The 25,000-nt window shown below is 49.7% G+C and overlaps 1 protein-coding gene across 1 annotated transcript; it reads right to left on the minus strand.

Moving 5' to 3' along the window:
• Positions 1-3: 3 nt before the first annotated feature.
• LOC102983164 (microtubule-associated serine/threonine-protein kinase 2) lies at positions 4-24,379 on the minus strand (the record flags this gene model as incomplete). The annotated part of the gene is made up of 21 exons (XM_028487348.1): positions 4-93; positions 533-655; positions 868-1,094; positions 1,737-1,934; positions 2,040-2,323; positions 2,527-2,681; positions 3,038-3,147; positions 3,321-3,443; positions 3,703-3,804; positions 4,385-4,550; positions 5,296-5,428; positions 7,516-7,654; positions 8,667-8,875; positions 9,336-9,421; positions 9,685-9,746; positions 10,582-10,714; positions 13,005-13,106; positions 17,086-17,295; positions 19,774-19,849; positions 21,760-21,914; positions 24,272-24,379. Coding segments are annotated over 21 exons (2,991 nt in total), but the record flags the coding sequence as incomplete, so codon positions are not given.
• Between the last annotated feature and the right edge of the window lie 621 nt (positions 24,380-25,000).

Genomic DNA, 25,000 nt, shown 5'->3' on the forward strand with positions numbered 1-25,000 from the left:
CATCTTGGCCTTGTAGCTGTCCTTCCGAGCTGGGCCCACTTTAATGGATGTGTTCTCCAGGGGAGTTGTTGAAATAGACACCTTGTTTCCACTCTGGGGATCAGAGCATGAGCCTAGGCTAAGGCCGTGGCTGTGTTCCTGCCCCTGTCCCTCCCGCTGGGTACCGCTGTCCCACAGCTTGAGCTTCTGCCCCTGCATCACCATGTCTGAGCCAGGGACCACCTTCCTTCTTCACAGATTAGGAAATGGCTCCACTGGAGCCCAAGTGGTTTGGGGCTGGGAAGATAGAGAAGAGGCTCACATGCCCTGTCCTCCAGTCCTACCCACAGCTCAGCAGGATCCCTGCCTTGGTCAATAAGGGTGTCGCCTTCCAGTGAAAACCCTTTGCTATGGCCACACCCAAGTTCCATGTGTATGTGCATCTGTCCTCAGTGTCAGGTATGTGTGCGCCCAACTCTCCCACTCCCCCATGGTCAGTCACAGACTCATAAGGCTGGAGTCATTCAGGGACCATGGCATACCCAGCACTGACCTTCAGGATCAGCTCCACCACCTCTGTATGCACCAGCCCGTGCACAGGCTCCCCGTTGACGTGTGTGATGAGGTCCCCCTGACGGAGTCCCGCCTCACTGGCTGGACCTCCGTCCTCCACGTGCTGTCCCGGGGAGAGAACAGTCCTCAGCCTGGAGCCTGAGCATGAAGGGTGGGGCCTAGCTCTGCTCATCGAGCTGTGACCCCTACCCCCCACTCTTTGACCCCTGAGGGTAATGCGGGCAGGGACAGAAGCAGGGACAGATAGGCCCTAGTAAGGGGAAGGAAGAAGAGTGATGAAGCTGGGAGACAACAGGTCTGGATGGCCAGACATACCCACACCATGTGGTGCACAGTGTAGACGTCTGAGTCACCCATGTAGACACGGATGGCCCGCAGGGTGAAGCCATACTTCTTGCCGGCTCGGTGGATGATGATGGGGGGCCTTGAGCTGCTGAGGGCTGGCAGGAAGTCCCTGCTTGGAGAAGAGTCCCTGGATGATGGGTTGGATGACTGGGAATGCGGGGACATGGGGCTGGCCAGTGGAGAGCAGGTGTGGTGCTCTGGAGAAGGAGAAGCCGGGATTTAGTGCATCCATGCTCGAGCCCGGCCCCTGTCTGGGCTGTTGATCCCACACAGCTCTAGTCACAGAGTCTGCCCCCGGCCAGGTATGTCTTCCCCGCAACCTCTGAGAAGCAAAGCGCCTTCGTGTGCCCAGACCCTCGCAGACCCCAGGAGGTGACGGGCTCACATTTACTGAGTGCTTACTTATATGCATTAGGGACCATATAAGCTCTTCATACATACTTGAACGTCACAATTACCCTATGAGTTACCATCATTAATATCCACATTTTTTGATGAGGAACTTGAGGCTCAGAGGGATTAAGCACCTTCTTCAAGATCAAGAGCCCTTCAGTGATGGAACCAGGATCTGAATATGAGCTCTCTGCCTCAGAGCCTGCGCTCATTGCACGGTGCTATCTGCCTTCTGGAACATGCACACACAACCCCAGACCAACGCACACCTTTAGAGACCCCTGCTCTCTTAACAAAGGGGCCGCAGTGACACACAGCCTCTTGGATCCCTGCTCCTCAACACACAGAACACAGACACACCTGCTGCGTGCACACCCCAGCCATGGGCCCACAGAGGTTCCAAGGCCCTTCCTATGAGTTTTATCTTCGCTCCCTGGGGGCCTCACCCGCAGGAATGAGGAGGGACAGGGCTGTGGCTGAGGCGGACTTGATCACTTTGTTGATGGGGCGAGTGGTGCGCTTTTCTATAGAGTCCCCAGAGAGCAGCCGGTGGCGGGCCCTGCGCACCGCCAGGTCGCTGATGGCCTTGGCTGTGGCTCCCTCAGCCAGCTGTGGGGTCCCGCGGCCTCCTCGAGTCTCCATGGCTGTGGACCAAGTGACCAGTGAGACCTGCAGTGAAGCTGAGCCTCCCCTCCTGGCCCCCTGCAGCATCCCCAGCCTAGGGCCTCTGGCCACCCGCTGGGCCGCACCTGGACTAGAAGTGATGCTCTGGCCAAGAGGCTCCTCATCCAGCTTCAGCCGCCGTTCCGCTGGCCGTTCAGGGGCAGGCCCGGATACCCCCTCTCCAGACGGGGGTGTCAGAAACCAAGCACCCTCCTGCTGCTGCCTCCTAAGAGGGCCGCCAGCCTCCTCAGTGCCCTCAGGGAAGCGAGGCACGTCCAGGAGGCCCGAGCAGTGGCGGCGCACTGTGAGGGGAGGGCTGGAGTCGCTCTCCGTGTGGGATGACTCAGACACCGAAAGCCGCTTCCGTAATCTGTGAGACACAAGGCCTAGGGTGAGGTGGCCCCGGCGGCCTCCCTCCTCCAGCCCAGGCTTCCTCTGGGGCTCATGTCACAGAACCTCTCTCCAGGAGCCATCCTCTCGAAGGCCCCTCACCGCACCACATGCCTCCCCACCATCCGTGACCACCAGCGGATGGCTGTGCCGCCCACCCCTGGGCAAGCTCTGGGTGCTCACATCTCAGGGGAGCCGATCACCCAGCTCCGCTCTCGGCCCCTCAGCCCCGCCAGGCTGTCCGAGCGGTCCTCCTTCTCCTCGCTCAGGCTGCGCTTGGTGGGGGGCGGCATCCGGCGCTCCTCAAGCAGCGAGAGCCTCTCCATGCTGCTGTACACCTGTGGGCACAGGAGACCTGCCGGGACGCCCAACGACCACACCTCCCAAGGAGCGAAAAGGATCCTCAGCGCCTGAAGCCCAGGAATTCGAGCCAGTTCTCCTCTTCCCTCCCCCATATATACCAGATGAATATTCGAGGAAACAGCTATTCCACTGGTCTGACCTGGCTGCACCCTGGCATCTCATATGTCAGGGCCCTGAGTAGATCTAGAGGCATCTGTCACATGCAGGCCCAGACCTTTCCCACTCTTTTCCCAGAGATAGCCCATCCCCTCCTCCCCAGGTGTGCCCCAGGGATGTCCCTCAATAGGTCCTCTTCTCCCAATTCTCCAGCCTGGGCCCACCACAGTCACACCTTGCTGAACCTTGGAGAACAGGAAGAGAACTGGCGAATCTCAAGGTAGCCATCCTCACTCACTTCCTCCTCGTCCTCTGAGTCTATGTGGTGGTATCGCTCTGAGCGGGCTGGGACACACAGAACAGTGCCTTTCAGAGGCCATGGTGGTGGCCTCCTTTAACCCTATCAGACCTCAGAAGGGCCTGGAGAAGTTGCTCCTGATACCAAGTTCATGGTGCACAGGTGTTTCTGGGCACACAGGTAGGATCCCTGCTCAGCCCCATCCCACCAGTGGCCTTACTGTCAAAGTAGCTAGTATCATCCTCTGACTCCAGCTGAGGAATAAATTCAGCCTTCTGACGAAGAAGTCCTGTCCAGTCCAGACCAATAAAGAACGGGTGCTGCTTCACCTCATAGGCACTGCCTGTGGACAGGGATGGCGTGGGCAAGGGGCTGGGGTGAGCTGTGTGGAGTCCAGGTCAGCACGTCCAGTGAGAACCTAGGCCTCGAAAGGCTGGGCCTGGAGGCCTCAGCTCCAGCACCTTCCTCTTCCACCCACAGGGAGCAGGGCAGAGGTTCAGGATCCAGGGGCACCGCCCACACCTGAAGCCTGAACCTCCCAGTTATATGGAATCAGCCCTACTCCTCCAAGTGCTGAGAAAGGTTAGTGGGGCCTGTCCCACCTGTACCCAGTCTCTCCAGAGGATTCTGGTGGAGCAGTTTTGAGGTGAGATCCTGGGCGTCCGGCGGCAGCGCATCATCCCCCTCGGGCCACACAATCTCATCTGAAGAGTCATTGGGTGTGACAAGGAAAGGAGTGGATTAGAGAAGTCCCAGAAGTCGTGGGCAGAGTGGGGAGATGGAGAAGAGGGTCCTGTGATAGGATACGTTTGGGGAGGCATAAAGGGCCCAGCCCAGAGCCCTGAAAGCCTTGCCTGGGACCCACTTCCTTCAAGTTGTACAGGTTCCTGTCCTTCTAGGGGAGTCTCCCACATCCTAGACCATGGCTTGCTCTTTGATCCAGGGTGGCCACTGCAAAGCAGTGACTTCCCCTGGTCTGATCTCCAGCTCACCCTGCCTTTACACTCCAGACACACGTACACTCACACACACACAGAACTCACACTCATGGGGTATGCACAGACACAACACAGGTACACCCATGCACTCATGTGGGACCAGGCACACAATCAGAACAAGCGCTAGGTGACACACAGTTTGCATGTGCACACATCTGAGGCAAGCATACCAAACACACACACGTGAACACAGAACAAGAACTCGTAAGCCTCGCAGATGCATGCATAAATCATATTTGTGGATTCAGATTCTGTCCCCTTGGTGGGCCAGGGGGATGGTACCTACCACTGATCACTTGCCCAAAGAGCTCCTCTGGAGTGTCTCCGAAGAAAGGGACGCAGCCCACCAGGAACTCATACAGGATTATGCCCATGGCCCACCAGTCCACTGGTTTCCCATAGCCCTGACGCAGGATCACCTCAGGGGCAATGTATTCCGGGGTCCCGCATACCTGGGCATAAAGAAGCCGGGCTGGCTCAGCATCGAGAGAGAGTGAATTGGCATGGCGGCTGGAGGGGTTGGGGTGCTCCCACTTCTGGAGCAGAAAGTCTCTGAATGAAGACTCAGCTCACTCTGGTTAATGAGCAGGAGCCCCAGGGTACCAGAGGTGGAGCTGTTGGTGGGGTGAGTTTATGTATTTCCTAATTAACCGAAATATCTAGTTCTAGCCTGGAACCACCACTCCCTTTTGGCATGTGGTACCCACAATTGGTCTCTGCCCTCCAGCCTCCAAAGAACAGACACTACAGTCATATGACTCCTACAGGGACTTGTGAACAGTCGCAACCTGTAATGTCAAATCAGGAAACGTCCCGCGGCTACTCTCAGGATGCAGCCCAGTGGAAACTTGGAGCTGTGTTCCAAGGACACAGGAGCCAGGAGAGCTCTGCTCTTTACTGAGGCTAGAAGTCTCAGGACTGACCTCTTATCAGTCTCTGAGAGTGTCAATGGTTATGTGACCTATCTCTTCAAACCCTGAGGAGGAAGATGATTTTGGATTTTATATCCATGTGATTCTCATGGGCCACCTTATTTTCCAAATGTGCTACCTATCTCAATGCCTCCCTGGAACCAAAAGGTGGAAAAGACAGGAGCTCTCAGTCTTAACATCTAGCTGCAAGGTAAGCATGTGGCCTCCAGTCCTTACTCTGAGGCCTGGATTCAACCCCCAAGGTCTCAACCATCGTTCTTATTACCTGCTTGTCCAGGAACTCCCGAGTATCCTTTTCAATGTGGCCCTCGTACAAGTTTGTGGTCAGACTCATGAGGCCAATTTTAGAAAGGCCAAAGTCAGTGAGCTTGATGTGCCCCATGGATGTAATGAGCAGGCTGGGAAACCAGAGAAACAAAAGTTTGAAGTTATTTCCTGGTCTTCCAAGATGGCTGATTTTAGTATATGCCCAATTTTCCCACTCAGGCGTCTACTGTGGGACATAAGCAGGGTAGCTTCATCAGGGAGACAGGCAGCTGTGAAAGAATAAATAGCTCTGGTTGTATGAGTACTGTACTCTGCACAAGCAACTGACCTGCCTTTTGCCCATTCCCCCAATTCACTTTTTTTTTTTTTTTTCTGTGGTATGCGGGCCTCCCTCTGCTGTGGCCTCTCCCGTTGCGGAGGACAGGCTCCGGACGCGCAGGCTCAGCGGCCATGGCACACGGGCCCAGCCGCTCTGCGGCATGTGGGATCCTCCCAGACCGGGGCGCGAACCCGGTTCCCCTGCAACGGCAGGCGGACGCGCAACTGCTGCGCCACCAGGGAAGCCCCCAATTCACTTTTGTTTACTGCCCTCAACCATATTCTATACTGAGGGCAAGTATCAGCCAGCTGAGAAACACTCTTCCACGAGCGATCAGCCTCATCCTAAGGCTCCAGCCATTCCCAGTCCCCTCTCCTGACCTAGGTGGCTCACAATACCCCGAATCAGGGAGAGGGCAAAGGGGCACAATGATCTCGTTCCACATCCACGGCTAGTTTTAGGAGGGCTGGTTGGGAGGAACTAGAAGTAAGATCTCACAGAGAACTGTCTCTTCCCCTTCACATACTCTGCCTGAGCCATTTTGTGCCAAAGGCTTCACCCTACTACCCCTTTATTCCCAAATCTGTATCTCTGGCCCTGACATTTTTTTTTTTTGCCCTGACTTCTTTCATGAGCTCCATGCCTAAAAACTGACCAGATGTCCTACAGGCACATGAACTCAACCTGTCCAAAACAAGGTCATGCCTCCTAACTGGTCCTCTGCTCAGTGAAAAGCAGTAATTTCTGTTACCTACTGAGCTCTGTGATAAGTGCTTTAGCAATTATTTATCAAAATATTCTGGCTCATGAAAGGTCTTACAGAGTAACTAACACAACAAAGGTAGGTATTATTGTTCCCAAGAGGAGGAACAAGAGGCTCAGAGAGGTTTAATTAACAGACCAGAGTTCAGAGAGTTAAGGAGCTCTATGAACTTAGGTCTGCCTAATGTCAAAGCTGCTTTCCACTACAGAGGCTTACCACCACCAGCACCAAGGTGGAAATCTGGAAGATATCCCAGACTCCTGCTCTCTCACCCCAGCCTTATCATTTCCTTTCCACTTCCCAACACTATCCCTCTCTTCTCCATCCTGACTCTGTTCCAGCGCAGGCACTGTTGTTTCGAGCCTAGACTACTGCCATGGTCTCATCACCTCTTTCCATGGGCAGTGATCTTCCTAAACCTAAATCAGAGTCTGTGTGACACTCTGTCACCCTGTGGTTAACAGGCCCTTCAGAGACTTTCTACGACCCTTTAAAATTAAACCCAAACTTAACAAAAGGCCCCTTGATGACCCAATCCCTGCCCCCCTCTCTAGCTTCCTCTCTTACTACTTTGACCAACTAACAATCTCAGCTTCAGCCATACTGTACTATTTGTAGTTCCCGAATGGGACCCCTCCCCACACCTGTGCGTGCCTTTGCAAATCCTGCTCCCCAGCTTGAGAAAGTTCCTCCCACCTTCGCCCACCTGACTAATACCTTCTAAGAAGCAGCCTATACAAAGATATTTCTGTCACCCACACTAGATTTAAGCTCTACAGGCCAGGGACTAGAATATAGTGCTTGGCACAGAGTAGATGTCAGTAAATGTCAGGGCACTTGCTTAGCCATCTACTAGATGTGTGGATTCTTTTGTTCCTGCTTGGTTTCTTGAGTGGAGCTCCTCAGTGATTCTTTGATGTCAGCAAAGCCTTACGGTGCCCCTGCCAGACCTTGCTGGCAATGTTCTTTGCATTTGGGGTAGTCAGGGGCTAGAGTACCAAGCCTAGATGGACACCCACATGAGCAGTGTTTCCTAGCAGCCATTTGGGATAGGTTCAAACATGCTGTGTCTGCGTTCATTTATCTAGAGACCCAAGAGGGACACCCTAAACAAGGGACTCGGATAGTGGGCATACTTGTCAGGCTTCAGGTCACGGTGCACGATGCCATAGTTGTGTAAGTACTCCAGGGCTAGCACAGTTTCCGCAAAGTACAGGCGCACCATATCCACAGGCAGGGCCCCGATGTTCTTCAGCAGAGTGGCACAGTCTCCTCCTGCAACAAGCCCAGGCCACCATGAAGGATGGGTCCAGTGCCCTGCTCTAGATGGTCTCAGAGGCCCCAGAGTAGATAGTGTCACAGAATACCCTGGTGCCAGAGACTGTGATTCTAGCCCCTCTGCTGCTGGCATGGGTGGAAGAGTGTGGAGGGGAGCAGGAGGTAAGAGGAGTCGGCCAGTGGCTGTCAAGGCCATTGTTCAGGACAAAGAGGGAATGAACCCAGGCCTCTATGCCTGTAAGCTGACTCTTTGGGACAGGACTAAGTTATTTTAGGATGGGAATCCTGTTTATTCTAAACACATTTGGCTGAGACTTCAGCATTTGTTCATTTATTTCCTTCCTGTTGGCTGTCCTTTAGTTTTTGAGTAAAGTAACACTGTAAACTCCCAGCACCTACCCAAAGAATGAAAAGCAGAGTTTTGTTCAGCTTCAACTTCAAGACTTAGGCAAAATATCTTTGGAAGCTGTACACAGCCCTGACGAAGGGAAAGGGAAGGCCACTGGCAAAGCGGCTGCCCCCTCCAGAGCTGTGCCCCATGATGCTCTCCTACACCACCCCCAGAGCATTTTGTGGGGTATTAAGGGGCATCCCCTTCAAAAATCATCCACAAGGGCAGTGGCTTTCCTCTCCTCTGAGGGCCCAGATGCAATCCTCCCAGCATCTGACCCTGGGCTTTGGTGGCTCTGCTACCCCCTTTGTTCCTGCCAGGTGCCAGCAGGTCTGCCAGGCTGTGCAGGCTTTGTAGCTGTGGGACTGATACATCCTGTCCTGACATGGGCAGCCTCATGGCAGCTACTGCTCCAGAAGCCTCTCCCTGGGAGGAGCACGGCACCTTGTGCCCACCATGGCCAAACGGTCTCTGAGATCCTAAGGCAGAAACCAAGGCCATAGAAAGGTTGGGAAGCTGGGCCCGGAAACTTCACGCCTACACAAGCTGTTGGTCCCTGCTCAGGGCTGTCTCAGATTATGCCGTGGCCCCCAAGCCAGGCCACCTTTCCCCCAGTACCTTCAACATACTCCATCACCATGCACAGGTGGCGCTTGGTCTCAAAGGAGCAGAACATGCTGACCACAAAGGGGTTCTCAGCAAAAGTCAGTATGTCACGCTCCACAAAGGCCTGCTGGATCTGGTTCCGTAGGATCAGGTTCTGCTTGTTGATCTTCTTCACGGCAAAGCGCTGCCGGGTGGACTTGTGCCGCACCAGGAATACGGCCCTGGAAACAAAGCCCATCCGTACCCCACGGCCCTCAGCCCCTGAGCTGTGCTCTCCTCCACTGCGAGCTTGGGTGGTCAAACTGCTTCCTCTCACACCTTATCAATGCACAGAACAAAGGAGCAGGGGGTGCTTATCAATGAGAAGGATCTGAGCACCTGCCCAGGGAGCTCTTCAATTTCCTGATATACCAAGTCCTGAGGACACAGCTCAACCCCTCCTGAGAGTTCAGTGAGAGGAGGAGTGCCACCAAGAGGAGAGGGAATCTTTCCTGGGAAAGGAACCACACTCAGATGTCAGAGGAAACTGGGCTCTTGCCTCTCCTGGAGGCTTCGAGGAGGGACAGGGTCCGTCCTGAGGCATCTGGTGCTCAGAGGATTAGGCATCATTCACTTCCGGAAGGAAGAGCCCCTGGGCTGACTTAGCTCCAGTCCCGGCCACACCCTGACCCCTGCCTTTACCCATAGGCGCCATTGCTGATGAGCTTAATGGTTTCGAAGTCCTCTTCAGAGGGTGTCTTTTTAGATGTCAGAGATGCCCCACGGCCCTGGAAGACACGGGAAAAGGCAGGAGCCAGGAATCCTTCTCAGAGCCCACATTTTGGGGGAAGCTGTGGCCCCAGCATCTGCTCAGCTCTTAGCCCTGCCGTGGCCTCCTGCCCATTCTTCCCCAGGAACTGAATGACCTCTCAGACAGTGTAAGCAATCACCCACTCTGCCATCCCTCCTTCAGGCAGTCTCTTAGAATTCACAGCCCTTTGCTTCACAGGGCCCCGGCTCCAGGATTGAGGCAGGAGCTCAGGGTCTTTACCTCGACTGAATCATCTGTCTCCGGAGTGTCAGGACTGTCATAACTGCTCAACTGGGCCATTTCTAGAAACAAAGCAAGGACACAAGAGAAAAGTGTGCGTGGCAATGTCAAGACATCTCAGCAGTCCATTCACATCACACGACAGATGCATGTAGGGAAGGCATTAATGCTTCCTGCATCAGGCTGGGAGGTGGTCCTGTGGCTCTATCCTTAGTGCAGTCAAAGCTTTTGGACTTGTTTGCCAAATAATATTGCCACCCCTATTTCTAGAAGTCCAGTGCCATTCAAAAGGCCTGGCAAATTCTACAAAGCTTCCCTCAAACTTGGGACAATGCCTGAAAACAGGGCCCAAAGCTGGGCTGTCTGATAGCTGGCCGCCATCCTGCTGGTCAAGACTCTGTTTTGCCAGATGAGGTTGGGAAGCAGGAAAGGCAGGAGTGGGACAACTAGAGACTCGGGATTTGGAAGCCCAGGGTTCATGAGGGGCTCAGTGTGAAGGCCCAGAGAATGGCATTATTTTCTGAAGCCCTGAGTTGGGACCACCCTAAAGACACAGGAGGACTTGTGAGGTGGCAGCAGGAGAGGCAAGCATGCAGAGGAGGTGACCATTTTTGAAAATGTGATTGTGGTCCTCTGTGATGACCTTTTGATCTTAGGCTCTAAATCCAACGCAGGTGGGCCCAAGGCAATCCAGCTTGGGTTATATAAGGCAGATGTGGATAATCCTGAAGGAGGGGCTATTTTATGACAGAGAACACAGAGTTTTTCCTATAGCCCTCGGGCCTCTGATGCTGTGTTGTGTCCCTGTCCAACTAAGCCTCTTCTCCAAGTGGCTTCCCTGCTGTTAGAGCTTGTAGGCTGTGGGGCCTCTTTGCAGCCACCAGGCCGCATGCTCACCCTCTAGGGGATCCCGTGTGAGGCCCAGTTGGCTAACGATGTAGCGGGGAATGTCACATTTAATCCCTTGTCCCTCTTTGGCGTGGCCCTCAGCTGCTTCTAACAGGTGGTAGAACTCTTCAGGGTCAAACTCCTGTACCGGGGAGAGAGGTAGTCAGTGGTGAGAGCTACAAGAGCAGGCTGCTGGTGTCTTTGGTTTTACAGCATATACCCAGAGTAGGATGAACAAGAAGACTTCCTCTTTGTGATGGACACCCCTACCCCTGAATCCCCAGAAACATCATGATTCAGGAACCAATGGGGACAAAGCTGTCTTACAGGTCACCTCCAGATTGGACATGCTAAGCATTTGCTGTCTTTACAGCAATAAGAACCAGAGCATTTGGTTTCCAGAGAGCTCTGCCTATTCGCCTGGTCCAAAGCCTTGTGCCAACCAGATACGGCACTGTCAGGTGTTTTCCCACACCCAGTGAAGAGGGGAAGTCCTGGCACACCTTCAATCATGCTTCACAGCCCTGGCGGTGCACACACATGCCTTCAGATATCTACTGAGCAACCCCTGTGTGCTGGGGGCTGGAGAGCCTTGTGGACACAGCACAGAAGTCCTTGTCTGCCTGGAGCACATAGTAACGAGGGCCCCATTGACTGAGTGCCTACTAAGTGCCACTATGGGCTAAACCCTGAAGACACCTCTGTGACCTTGGTGAGGAAATCAAGGCTCACAGAGACGCATGGACTTGACCATGGCCTCAGAGGTAGGAAGAAAGAGAAAACCAGCACTCAAACCCAGGCCTGACTCCAAGCCCCTGTTTAACCACAGACTTCATGTCCTTGAGGGAGAGGCCTCTGTTCACCATGACCCCAGCCTCCACTGCTTTCTTTACCTCTGGTCTCACGGGTTTGGAAAACTCTACGACTACCTATGTGGATACAATCTAACCCAGACTGGAAGTCCTTTTACCTTCTTCTTCATCCTCAGTCCCTGTCCAGTCAGAATGTCTACTTCAGAAATCCCCCTCTACCCAACTCTTCTGCTCTGTTCTCCCACCATTGTCCTAGTTCTGGGCGCTCCTCTCTCTCACATGAAGTGCTTTAAGTGTCTCTGCAAGGCTGTCCCTGGCTCAGCCTGCCTTCTCTTCCAATTCACTATACATGTTGCAGCCAGCGTTATCTTTCTTAGGAGTAAATCGGATGGAGTATTACTCAGAAGTAAATAGGAATCAATTACTGATACATGCAATAACATGTATGAATCTCAAAAAAATTATGCTGAGTGAAAGAAGTCAGAACATACTACATGATTTAATTTATATGAAACTGTACAAAAGGCAAACTTATCCATAGTGGAAGAGCAGATAAGTGGTTGCCTGGAGTGGGAGGTAAGACGGGCAGGGGAAAGGGACTGACTGCAAAGGGGCACAAGGGAATTTTCTAAGGCGGGAGAAATGTTTTCCATCTTAACTGTGGCAATGATTAGACAGGTGTATATTTGTTAAAACTCACTGAACTGTATACTCAAATGGGATATATTTGATTGTATGTAAATTATACCTCTATAAAATTAGTTTAAAAAAGTAAATCTGACCGTGTCATATTCTTACCTAAACTTTCTGATGGCTCCAAGGAGCCTTAAGGATAAATGCAAACTCCTGAGCCAAGAACCCAACACTCTCCATGGTCCTGTCATGGCCTACCTCCAGGGTTTATCCCTCACCAACACTTCAGACACAACCTGTACTCCATCAAATGCCTTTTCTGATGGCTCTCCCCTGGCAAACTCATAATTATCCTTCAAGTAGCTGACTAAGCTTCACATTCCCCAGGGAGCCTTCACTGAATGTCCATCTCTGTTCATCCCGAGGAGGACTACAGCACTTCCTTCCCCATGTCCCTATTGCACCTTGTACTTCCCTTGGTTGCAAACTTCTTCCAGTATCATAATTATTATTTGCATGTCTCCATGCCTCATACCTAAGGCACTAAAAGACGAAATCTAACTCTACTGCAGAGGAGGCATCGTAGGATCAGGGACTCTGCTTTATTTACGCCTGTATCTCCAGTGTCTAGAATGACGCAGGTACTCAGTAAAGTGTCACTGAATGATCAAATGAAGGGTGGACTCAACTTGTGCAAACGAAACTGGCCTGTGCTCCTCACCCCCAGGGTCCCCACTGACCTGGGGCCTGCTCGGTGTGGGCTGGGCAGACGAGCACCCCTCCCTGCCACACTTCTCAGGAGCATCCGCTTTTCCTCACAGGGATTTGCTTGCGTGTCATATTTAAATAAGGACTTCAGCAGCAGAAATGGCAGTGGGTGCGGTGCCCCCACAGTTCTGCTGTTAGCAGAATACTTCCTCTACAGCCCCCATTCCCTCCCCTCCAGCCACCGCCCCCCCACCCCCAACCTTCCCAGAGCCCACTCACCAGGCATTCCAGGAGACGAGCAGGGCGGGCAATGACAATCATCAGCTTTTTCACCAGCTGCATCACAAAAGCCACTTCTGAACTCTCTGAGCGCTCATGAGCCTGTAGAGAAGACAAAGGATGCTTAAGCAAGCCACCGGCCCAACATGGCTGAGTGAAGCAGGACTGGGCTGGGCAGAGCCTACTCTGGGGAGAAGCACTTTGTAGTACAGAGAGTGCTGCAAAGTAAAGACCTTAGAGAGGGCCAGTGGGCCGTGAGGGGGAACAGGCTGCTCACCAGGAACCACATGAGCTGAGGAACACTACATGACGCTGAAGAATGTCACAAAGACACGCAGCTTTACCTGCTGCTCCATCTAGCAGGCTTCACTTACCCTCCAGACCCCAGCTCAAGAGGTAACTCCCAATGGAGCCTTCACTGATGCTCACTTTCCACCACAGACAGACTGTAAGGAATAGAAAGACCTCAAAGCAGGCGAGTGATGTGACCAGAAGGGATTTTAGAGAGATCACTTTGGCTGCAGTGTGGATGGTGCACTAAGGAGGGCAAGCCTAAAAGCAGGGAAACCCACCAGCAGGCTACTGCAATAGTGCAGATGAAAAAGGCATAAGTCAAGGCAGTAAGAATGGAGGGAAATGGACAGACTGGGCCATCTCAGAGCAGTCCTGAGGGGTGGAAGAGGCAGGAACAGATGGTTAAGTACAACGACAATTTTAAGGAAATTTCATTGAACCCATAAATGAAATAGACAGTATAAAAAAATACACAGTTTAGGTGAGGATAGGTAGAGAACATATTCCCTTTGGTTTTAAAGAGAAAGCAGGTAGGTGGAAAAGTTCTGCTTTGGACTTGGAAAGTTTGAGGTACCTATACTAGATACTTTCTTAGGTATTTGCTCAGCCCCGGAGACTCTCTCTTCTTGGAAACTGCTCTGACTTCTGGAGCCACATTTGTATTGTGTGGCTGCACTTTCCCTCTCACCCCCGATAGCTGACCAGAGTGGACTACTTTCCTAGGAACTTACTTTTTTTAAAAAAAATTTTTGGCCGTACCATGCAGCATGCAAGATCTTAGTTCCCTGACCAGGGATTGAACCCATGCCCCCTGCATTGGGAGCACAGAGTCTTAACCACTGGACTACCAGGGAAGTCCCTCCCACCCCCGCTTTTTCGTTTACATTGGTTTTCTACTACTTGCAACGAAGAATTCTAACCGATGTGGGAAGTACAGTGGAGGAGTCCAATCAGCAGCTGGGGCCACTGATCCGGAGCTCAGAAGAACAGTGGGGAGCAAGGGCCCTTAGCAGATGGATGACAGCTGAAGACACAGGAGCTGACACGGCTGATCAGAGAGTGAAGAAAGGAGAATGAGGAGCACGGATGCTCAGGAAGGTGCCCCTTGAAACACCAGCATTTAAGAAAACTTGTGAAGGGGCAGCAAGACCACAAGACTGGAGAGAACAGTGTCATGAAAACTGGGTGGGGAGAAAAGATCAAAGAGAGGTATTCACTGTGGAAACCTCTGTAGACAGGTGAAGGAAGGTGAGGACTGAAAGAGGTCACAGCATTTGGCAACTGTCCAGTTAGTTCTTTGGTGACTTTTGCCTGAAATGTTTCAGTGGAATAATGGGAAGGGAAAGTAGAAGGCAAGACACGGAATAGTGAACAGGTTGTAAGGAAAGAAATACAGCAAATGAAGACCATTAAAAAAAAAACTGGTTATGCAATGAAAAGAGAGCCTGGGCACTTGATGAAATCTTGTTCATTCTTTTAACACGCAGCTCAAATATCAACTTTGTGAAGCCTCATCTAAGTCCCCTCCCCCCCCGCCCCCCCCACACACGAAGAACAAGAAGTAACGGCACCTTTTTCTATGTTTTCCTAGCTGTTTGCTCACAGCACATGGTACTAGCACGTTGTTTTATAATTAATTGTCTGTCTCTACAGGTACACTGTAGGGCCTTGTAAGTAGACAGGCTGTGTCGCCTAGCACAGGTACCTCTTATATAGCAGATGTCAATGCTTATTGACTAAGTATTTGAAAGTGTACGATCTTAGGCTCTGGAATAAGTAAGCTGGGTTTGGGTGCTAGCTCTGCTACTCAAGAAATGAGTTATCTTGGGCTAACTTGGCCCTTTTAAAGTTTGGTTTCCTCATCTCCATATTTAGAGAATAATAATAATACCTTCCTTACAGTGTTGTTGTGAAGATTAAATTAGACAATGTAGTGCCTAGCAAATTCATCTACCAGGGTATCCCTGCAGATATCCTTCACTCTAGTCATGCCAAACTACTTTACCTGCAATTCCTGAAATGAACCAAGTTCCTCCACACCTCTGAAAGGTTGTTTATACTGCTTTCTAGGTCCAGTGAACTCCTACCTACTCATCAAGACTCAGCTTTTCCTGAACTCTCTATGCAGAGTCAGCACATCCTCCTCTGTGCTCAGAACTGATCTGTTTAGTGCTCATCAATCACACTTACTATAATAAACAAAAGTGAGATAATTCATATAGAGCACTCAGTATGGTGTCTGGCATACAGTATACTTCGATAAATGATAGCTATTATTTTTACTGTAATACATATTGATGGGTCTGTAAACCCCAGTCAACAGCAAACTCCTTGAGCCAGAACCGGCACAGAACTTCTTCTCTGCATTCCCAGGGCCTAGCAAATGAGAGAACATATGAATGCCTGGCTCCATGTTCAGTGCTCTTCCCACTGCCAGAGGCAATGCATCTGGGAAATGCCTGAAGGTTTTGGGCAAACCTCTGACTTGAGCATTTCAGAAGATCCATCTTAGATGTACAAGCAACCTTGGAAGTCACTCTAGTTGATTTATCTGATGCCTCAATCCCTGATTCCTACGTATTGTTGGAGAACTGTTAGGAAGTTATTCTTGAGCAGAAGCAAACAGCCGCCAGTGATGTTTCATGGGACTTCAGCTTTTTAAACTCATATTTCTGCAATGTTTAAATTTAAGTATTACTTTTGAAATCAGAAAAAGACATTTTTGTAGAAGGAAGAACTTTTTCATCTATTAAATCAAAACCTTTCTCACCGTAACTCTTGTCCACTGGGCTAGTATGCCTTTTAGGGGACAGAGAAGCTGCCACATATTACATATGATAAAACTCCCAATATTTGACAGCAATAATCGTGATCATCTTTAGTCATCCTTTCTCTAGATTCAACTGTTTCCTAAATTTAAAAAACAAACAAACAACTTCCTGCTCCCAATTTCTGGACTAACACACCGGAGTCATTTGAGTCCATTAGCCTGGGCTCTCAGCTCAGTTGGTCCTACAAAAGCATGAAGGCACATGTCTGGAGGTAACAGGGGTCTGGACTGGGAAATATTCTAGTGACATGAAGAGCCCCGAGGAGACAGCACATCTCCTCTCCCTTAAGCTGTACTAATGGTGTGATATGGGCAACTGTAGTCTGAGTGGGAAGGCGTCCGATCACCCTATCGGAGATGCAGAGAGGAAAGCGAAGAGCAGAGCACGAAGCAGCGAGAAGAACTCAATGGTCTCTGGATTACTTTGCCCAGAGACTTTTTACACTGGGGAGGATCAGGTCTCTAAACACATCAGTCCCCACTGGAGAACTTCTGCTACGCAAACAGAATATCAGCAAACGGATAAACCCGTAGTGCAGTCCTCGGGTCTGTTTTCCCTCGACTGAGGAGAAGCAGTCTCAAGGTTCTGCTTACACCAGTATGTCTACCAAAAGAGAGCCCACTACAGCCACTGGGGCCTCTTTTTGGCTCTGGGTTACTATCTCCTAGGCAAATATTTATGAACACTACCAATGTTGGAGCCTCGGGAAGAGTAATTGGTATTAGAAAAGGAAAGGAATCACAGCACTAAGTTCTGACAACGAACAGGCTTCTCTGAGAAATGCAGGGGACTGGGGAGGAACCAAAGCCCAGCAGCAGCAGCACATGTGGGGCGGGTCCCGCATACCAGCAGGGAGGTGGCAATCAGGCTGGGAACCATGACTGCCTTAATCTTAGCTTGGGACTAAAAACCACTACTATATGGATTCACCAGAGTTCCAGAACAAGGACACTCACATCTTGCAGAAGCTTCTCTAAATTCTCTTGAAGTTCATAGAAGTAGTGTGAGGTAATGAGGCCACTCCGAGATTTATCCAGGCAGTCTCGGGCCATCTCAATCACCTGATGATGAATAAAGCTCAAGGTTCCGTCTGCCAAGGGCAACACGTTGTCTGGAGTGTTGGAGGAAATGAACTCTGCTAGATGCTCTTCCATTTGTGCAGTGGCCTGCAAATCAAGGCAGGACAAGTGACTCTTCCCTTCTGATCCAGCTCGGCTGGAGCTAAGCCTGAAGGCCCTGGTCAGAGCCTAAGGATGGGCTCTGTGATCCTGATTTCCTGATGTTGCATTTGGGGAACCTGATGACTGGAGACGTGAAAGGTTACCTTCAAGTCAAGTCAAAACATTACAATCAAGGCCCTCTCTCACCTGGCCTTGTCCACCTCCCCACTCCTTGAAGGGCACATTCTCTTGCTCTAAGGACACTGAGGTTCTGTTTTTCCTTTATCATGCTATCTCACGCCTCTGTCCATTTATGCTGTTCCCTGTGTGTAGCTTTTTCACCTGCCAAGCCTGCCTGGCAAACTCCTACTACTCCTTCTAATCTCAGTTCAAGCATCATCTTTCCTCTGGGAAGTCTTTGATTCCTCCAGGAAAACTAGGGTTTCCTTTCCTCTGTGCTTCCACTGGACCTCCCAACTGTATAAATTTGGTGTGTGGACACTCCTGGTTTCTAAATCTTTCTCCAGACTGGGAACTTCTTCAAGTCAGTGGGAGTTTGATTTATCTCAGGATCCTCTTACTTGAACTTAGGACCCAACTGAGCTAAGCAGATGTTCAGAGAGTGTTTATTGAAGGTGTGAACCTGCCTGCTCATGGACCTGGATCCCCAGCAGAGCAGCATGAGGTCTGGCTCAGAAGCCTCTTGGGGACCTAACTGCACAAGAATGTCAAAACAGCAAATATACATCAGCTAACAAGTTCCTAACTGCCTATCTAGGGCTTGGCTTTCTTTCCTTTGCCACCAGGTGGTGATTTCTGATTTTCAGTGTGTGTTTAAGTGGGTGTTTGTATATGTATATATGTGTGTGTATATACACACACCCACACACACACATATATTTATGGCGTAGTGGTGTGGTAGGGAGAGAGGGAGGGGAGGGGAGGTGAAAGAGGAGAGGGAGTGGAAGGAATCTTAACATGCTTTTTCTAACATGAGTTCATCTTACATACAAACGTGCAATGCTAGAATAAAAATACAACACCTAATATACAAGGAGGAGGAGGAAACACGTGAGATGCATTTCTAAACACTATACACATCCAAACTTTTTTATGAAGAAGCAAGGCACAACAGAATGATTTCCTAGCTGTTCATTCTGCCCCTCTTCCTTGCTCTTACTCTCCAGTGCCCATTTGAAGCCTAGAAAGTGCAGACAACAGGGCAGCAAAGAAATAACAGCTAACACTTACTGAGTGCTTACTATGTCCTGGGCACAGTTAGAAAAGCTTAATGTTCACTAATCTTCACAAATTCCCTATGAGATAGATACTCTTATTATCTCAGATTACAGATGAGAAAAATGAAGCTTAGAGAAGTTAAATAATCTTCCCAGGGTCATGAGGCTAATAAATGGTAGAAGCAAACTTGAACCCAGTCGGCCTGGTTCCAGAGTCTGAGCTCCTCCTCACTGCTCTGCTTCACTGTGAATGTCAAGAGGGACAGCACAAGGGCTTCGCATTTTTCCCTAAGCCACCCGTGTGTGCCCAGGAGACTACTCGAGGCTCGAAAAAAGACACTCTCGGAGGAGCAGGGAACCACACATCGCAGACCCTAGATACAGATGAATAGGTAGAGCCGGGGGTCTGGATGGAGGATGAAGAAAGAGGCTTGAAGACCCCATTCTCGCTGTTGTCATGGAGAGGGAGCCTCCATCAGGCCCTGATTCTCTCTCGGACAGAATTGGCTGTGTTCTGCAGGAACAGGGCCTATCATCAGAAAGCCAGGTCAGAGTGTTTAGGCATGTGGTGTTCAAAAGAAATGCAAATGGGAAACAAGGTCCTCGTTCCACATACAAGGAGGTTTACAGTCAAACTGCAGTTGTGAAGACCATTTCTCAACCATCTCAGGACAGTAACCTACCTTCCTCCCTCAGCATTTCCCTGCTTGAAAACACAAGTCCAAATCTGAATAGCAACTCTGAGCTGTCTCCCACCTTACTGCTCTCTCTGGCCAACTTCTTGCCAGAGGAAATTTCCAGCGTAGCTCTGTTTGTGCTTGGTAATGGGAGTGCTGCTTTAGAAATCTGCATTAAATGAAGGTGCTCTCAGAGGGCCAATCTCCTTCTGGGGGACCCCGACTCATGGATCCTGATGTGCACGGTTAGAAACAAGGTCTCTGCTCTTTCCTTCCCACTAATATACAATGGGATATGTTTTCGACATTTCCCTCTGGATACCCCTTTCTCTGGGGAGTGGAGAAATAGAGGCTCTGCAAGTACGATTCCCAAACTCAAAGTCCTCTGCTGCCTTCCTCTTCTCCAGCAGTCTGAAAGCCCTCATGCTTGTGTCCTCCTCCTCCTGGTGCCTCCCTGCTCTCCTTCCGGATTGCCTCTGGCAACTCCCCCACCCTCAGTCTTCCCACTGGGCTGGCTGGAGGTGGCACCCTCAGAGGCGTTACCAGTCTCCTTTAAACTGGATCCTTACCTTGGGGAATCTTTCCTTGTACACATGATTCATCATTATTATTTCACTGTCAAAGGAAACTGGTGATCGTCCAGGACTAAATAAGAAGGAAACAACTGTGTTACTTCAGTGCCAGGGAACCTTCAAGGAGAAAGATGCCCATCCCCAGAGCCCGTGCCCACCCACTGTCTGCAGCACCCACACACTCCCACCTTAAGGAGTGCTGAGTTCCAGAGCCTTTCTTATTCCTGGAGCTGCCAGCACTGTTCAGCTCAAAATTGTGCCATCTGGAGCTAGACTACCTTCCTGTAAGAGGCCTGGCCTTCACAAAGACTTCTGCCAGGGCCTGAAAAGGCCTAGACAGGAGGAGACCACTCTTGAGGCCACTGGTGGTTCTTCTAGGATCACCTCCTCCAGAACAGGACTCTCTGGGTCTTCTTTGCTTTGGCCAGTGGGGTTGGGCATACCCCAGCATGTTCTAGGAATCAAATCAAATCAAACCACCACCAAAACAACCAAAGGAAGACAGTGCATACCTGTATCTTTTCTAAACAAGCTGCATCCCATGGGGCCAACTTAGCTCTCACCTGGGGGATGAATGAGGCCAGTCCAGCCAGCCCATAGTGAATTATAAACCTGGGTCATCTAAATCTTCCCCTTTGGCCCATGTGTGATTACATCCTCTTAAAGGATTTCACAGTTTGAGCCACACAACTGAATGGCTATTTGGGTCCTGCCCAGTTTGGTGCCCGACATGTGATCCCAGCTGAGCTATGTTCAGAACCGTTCTTTTCTGCCTTTCCTCCCTACAGTAGGCCATGGTCTGCCTGCTACATTAATGCACATTACCCAGCTTTTTAAGAGTAATCCTCAGGGGTTTCCCAGAGGTACTGTAGTCCTCTCAGCCTCAAATGGCCTAAAAGGTGCCCCTGTCTCTGTGTGGAGTGTGAAGAGCACCAAGATTCAGACATTCCTCTGTATGAGACAAAGAAACACACGGGGCTCCACACTTCACACTCCCTCAGTTGTATGTCTGACCCTTTGCACTGCAGTCCCAGTCATTATTCTCACCAATCTGAACTTGAACCAGTCTTTGTGGTCTGGCTCAGCTCACTGGCACTTGCAGTGCCAACATGACCTGAGGGGATTCTTCCTGGAAGGCACTGCTCCTCTGGGCCCCCAACCTGAACATGTTAACCAACTTCTTATTTCCCAGGGACCCTGGAAATCTGAGCTTGATCATTTAAAGCCATGATCATTTTATTCTCCACCCTCTCCCTTAACCTGGAATTCTGGCACAGATTTACCACCTAATGCCAAAGAGAAGAGCTGATTTAATCTATGGAATACACAGATAAATCAGCTGTTAAGGTTTTTTTGGTTTGATGAGCCCAGGTGATTCAGGGAAATGAGATAGATTTAGATGGGCATTTAGTTCTGCTTCTGCAATGGGCTTCTTCCCCGAGTCAGCCACAAGTGTCCTCAGAAGCAACTTTTTTAGTTGGCCTAGTTTATATATGCTGGGCCTCTGGGTTCTGCAGCCAGGTAACCATCAGAATGGATGATACTATTACTCTCCTTTTACTGAATGGAGTCCAAAGTACATTTCTACTGCCAACTACTTTCAAAGGGAAAAAGAGGGACCCCTTGACAGCATCTTCAGGCACCTCTTGTGATGGTGAGTTGAGCTGTACCCAATACCAAAGGGCTTGAGCTTCACTGCACTTGACTCATTTGAGCTGTGCCCATGTGCTAGGCCAGGGGTTGGCAAACTACGGCCCGCAGACCAAATCTGGCCCGCCGGCTGCTTTTATAAATAAAGTTTACATAATGTCTGTGGATGATTCTGCACAATAGCAGAGTAAGTAGCTGCCAGAGATGATATGGCCTACAAAGTGTGAATTATTTACTACCTTGCCCTTTATGGAATAAGTTTGTTGACTCCTAGGCTGTGCAAACAAGCTGAATTCCATGGGTACCAGGGCAGTGGGCGGAGAGCACCCTCACCTGAGGCTGCGGGAGCGGGGCCGCAGGGCCGGGGACTGCCGTCCTTCTTCATCGGGTACACTCTCTGTGCTGAAATGCTTTGTCAGAAAGTGCAGCTCATCGGCTGTAGGCTGGAAGGGCAACTGGTGCAGCTTTTCCTGCGAGGAGCATGATGACTAGAGGGGACAACATTTTAAAAAAGCATTAAAGACATGTCTAAGGCAGTCTAGAAGTGGAGAAGGACTGAAAATGGTCACTGGCTCCCCAGTCAACGTAAACCTGAAGTCAGCCCACAGCCAGCATGCTTCCCCTTGCTCCCCTGAGCCTCCACTGTGCATGATCCTGTTCATCTCTATCCTTCAGAGCTCTCAGTTCTCATGAAGCCAAGATACTATTGTCCGTCATGAGCCTTGCAGGGGGCCAGACCCAGACATTTATGAGGTGTGACAGCTCCCCAACTACCTCGGGAGCCTCTTTAGGTGGCAAAAAGCAGATTCTTCCACGTGGACCCTTTGCCCTCAGTGAAGCTTTCGGCTAATTAGAATGGCAAGTAAATAATAAATCATGCTTCCTGGCTTATTAGGAAATGTTTCAGGTATGCCCAGCCTACAAATGACTTCCCCATAAGTTTTCCCTTCTACAACACCTTGGGAGAGCCCCAGGATGGCTCAGCAATGTTTCCTTTAGGCTGTTAGCCAGAGGGCAACTGGCTTTGCTGCAGCTGTGAAGGCTTTGCCCAGGCTCTAGGGACACCAATGGGCAAGAAAATCCAGCAGGGAAGAAAATTATTTTTAGATCTAGAACCCAAAGATAAGACTTGACCTGAAAACAATTAAGAATTCTAAACATGGCCCAACGATTGAGATTCCAGAATCACAAGAGACCATTTGAGGGAGTGAGTTGTGCTATTACAGGCATCCCACCAATGCAGCCATTGCCGTGGCAGCCCTGGTCGGCACCTGGATCAGTGAACTCCCGCCCTTACGTGACAAGACTGGCTACAGCAGTAGCAAATCTAACACTATTGGCTCAATTTCTGTTCACCAACTGATGAAGGATCTGGGGTTAAATGTCTAAATTCATTTACACTCAAAGCTGCAGTACCACACCAAGAAAACTCTGTTGCCACACATAAGCCTTAATACCAAGTGAGAAATCAAATTTTTTTTGACTTACAGTGCACACTTCTCTCATGGAATCCTGTAATACATAAAGTTGTAAACAGCTAGTGGGAGGTTTTCATGAGGCTCTGTCTTGGTCATATTTTTATAAATGATTTGGATAGAAGTTGCAAAAAGTATTCTTACCCAACTGCAACTAACATGAAGCAAAATTGGTATTTTAAGGTATTCCAATAAAATAAGCTGGAGCAATGGGTTGAGTCTATTAAAGCTTATTGAACAGGAATATATATATAATAAATACATGACTCTTACTTTGGGTCTCAAAAATCACCTGTTTGAGTAAAGGATTATGGGGAAGGGATATTTACTAGGGAAAGATCTGAAACTAAACAGCTGCCAAAAGACCAGTGAGATCTTTGGATTAATTTAAGAGTAAAATCTAGGACTTTCCTGGTGGTCCAGTGGTTAAGACCCCATGCTTTCACTGCAGGGGGCACGGGTTCGATCCCTGGTTGGGGAACTAAGATCCCACATGCAGCACAGAGCGGCCAAAAAAATAATAATAAAAAAATTTTAAAAAAGAGTAATATCTAGGTCAAGGGAGGAAATGATAACTTCTTTTACCTGCTTGGGATTTATGAATACAAACTGAGCTGAGAAGACCTGAAGAATGGTGGAAGACATGGAGAAACGGGTCATCCAGTCTGTGGCCTACAAAGCCTAAAATATGTGCCCTTTACAGAACGTGTTTGCCAACTTGTCATCCTGGCTTCAATTAAATGTTGCTCAATGAGGAAGACTCATTTTAGGGTCAATTGTGCATAGTGGCAGTTAGGACATTTGTTGTGTTTTAGGCTAAAATCTTCTCTAAAAGAGACATAACTAGAAGTTTTAGAGACAGGCCCAATATATTTTTTTTTGCTGATATACAATTAAACTTGAATATCAAATCACATTCATCCTTCCCTTCTTTTTTGAAAGGCAAAGGTGAAAAAGTTGGAGGAGGGTCTACCAGGCCTTTGTGACATGGCGGGTGGGTGTTATCTGCTCTTGGTTGCAGTTCTACAAATAAAATAGGGGAGCAAGGGAACCGTGCTTAGGAGTCCCTGTGCCTGGCCTCGTGGGCAAAGCGAAAGTCCATCCTCAAGCCCTCTCCTGACTCCACTAAGAATAACTGACGCTCAGAAACATGCTGGTTAATTCCTTCCAAAGGCAATGGATCTGACTATGGCTGTTAAGGGCCACCAGACCTCTGTCCCTCTCAGCCTCATCCCAAGCAACCTCTTTGAGTTGGGCTTTGGAAAAAAAGTTGAGAACCACTTTGCAACACTGTAGGGACAGCGAGCAATACCTGTAGGGAAGTATTTCCTCAGGGTGAAGGAGGTACGGCCACAGATTTGGCTACTTACTGAGACAGTAGAGCTAGGAGTGTTGGTTCCATAGCCAGAAGAAGGCAAAGAGGCCAAAGACCAGCGCCGTCCATCAGTCCTATGTAAGAAAAGAATGTTAGGCAGTTTCTACCGAACCCCACCCTGAGCCCAGGACCTGCCTGTCTTTCCATCAGGTTTTTTGGGGCAGTTGATTCATTGGTAGGCTCTTTCTTGTCTCACGACAGTACTGCTCAGTCCAGCACATGCTTTCATATTTCTTTCCTACATGGGGCCTATTGTTGTGTGTTTTCCACCGCAAAGACAGACATCTCTGACTATAAAAGAGTCCATAACTTTAAATAAGAATATCTGTTATGCAATACTATGGTTTTGGAATAAAAATCTTTATACTCTCAACTTATTCACTTTTAGCAATGACAGAGGACTGCAGCTAAAGGCATCATCACAAGGGGAGAACTGCCACTGAAATGCAAGTTCCTTTTTTGAAGGCTCCATGTGAAGGGTCTTTTGGTGTTCCCCAGGCCACTGGGTTGATAACCAGGAAGAAGCGAAACTATCACCTGGGTCTGACTATGAATCAATAGATTGCAAATAGTCAAAGGCTACCCAGGACCCATTAGGACTCATAAATCCAATCTTTGAGAATGTTTGCCAAAGAGTGACAGCAACCTTATGAAAGAAGAGTGAAGTGGCATAGCCTTGGCCATATATGAGACTTTGGGGCAGGCTTCCAGCTGCTCTTTAGAG

This window comes from Physeter macrocephalus, unplaced genomic scaffold (genome assembly GCF_002837175.3).
Source record: "Physeter macrocephalus isolate SW-GA unplaced genomic scaffold, ASM283717v5 random_1616, whole genome shotgun sequence".
Classification (NCBI taxonomy): Eukaryota; Metazoa; Chordata; class Mammalia; order Artiodactyla; family Physeteridae; genus Physeter; species Physeter macrocephalus.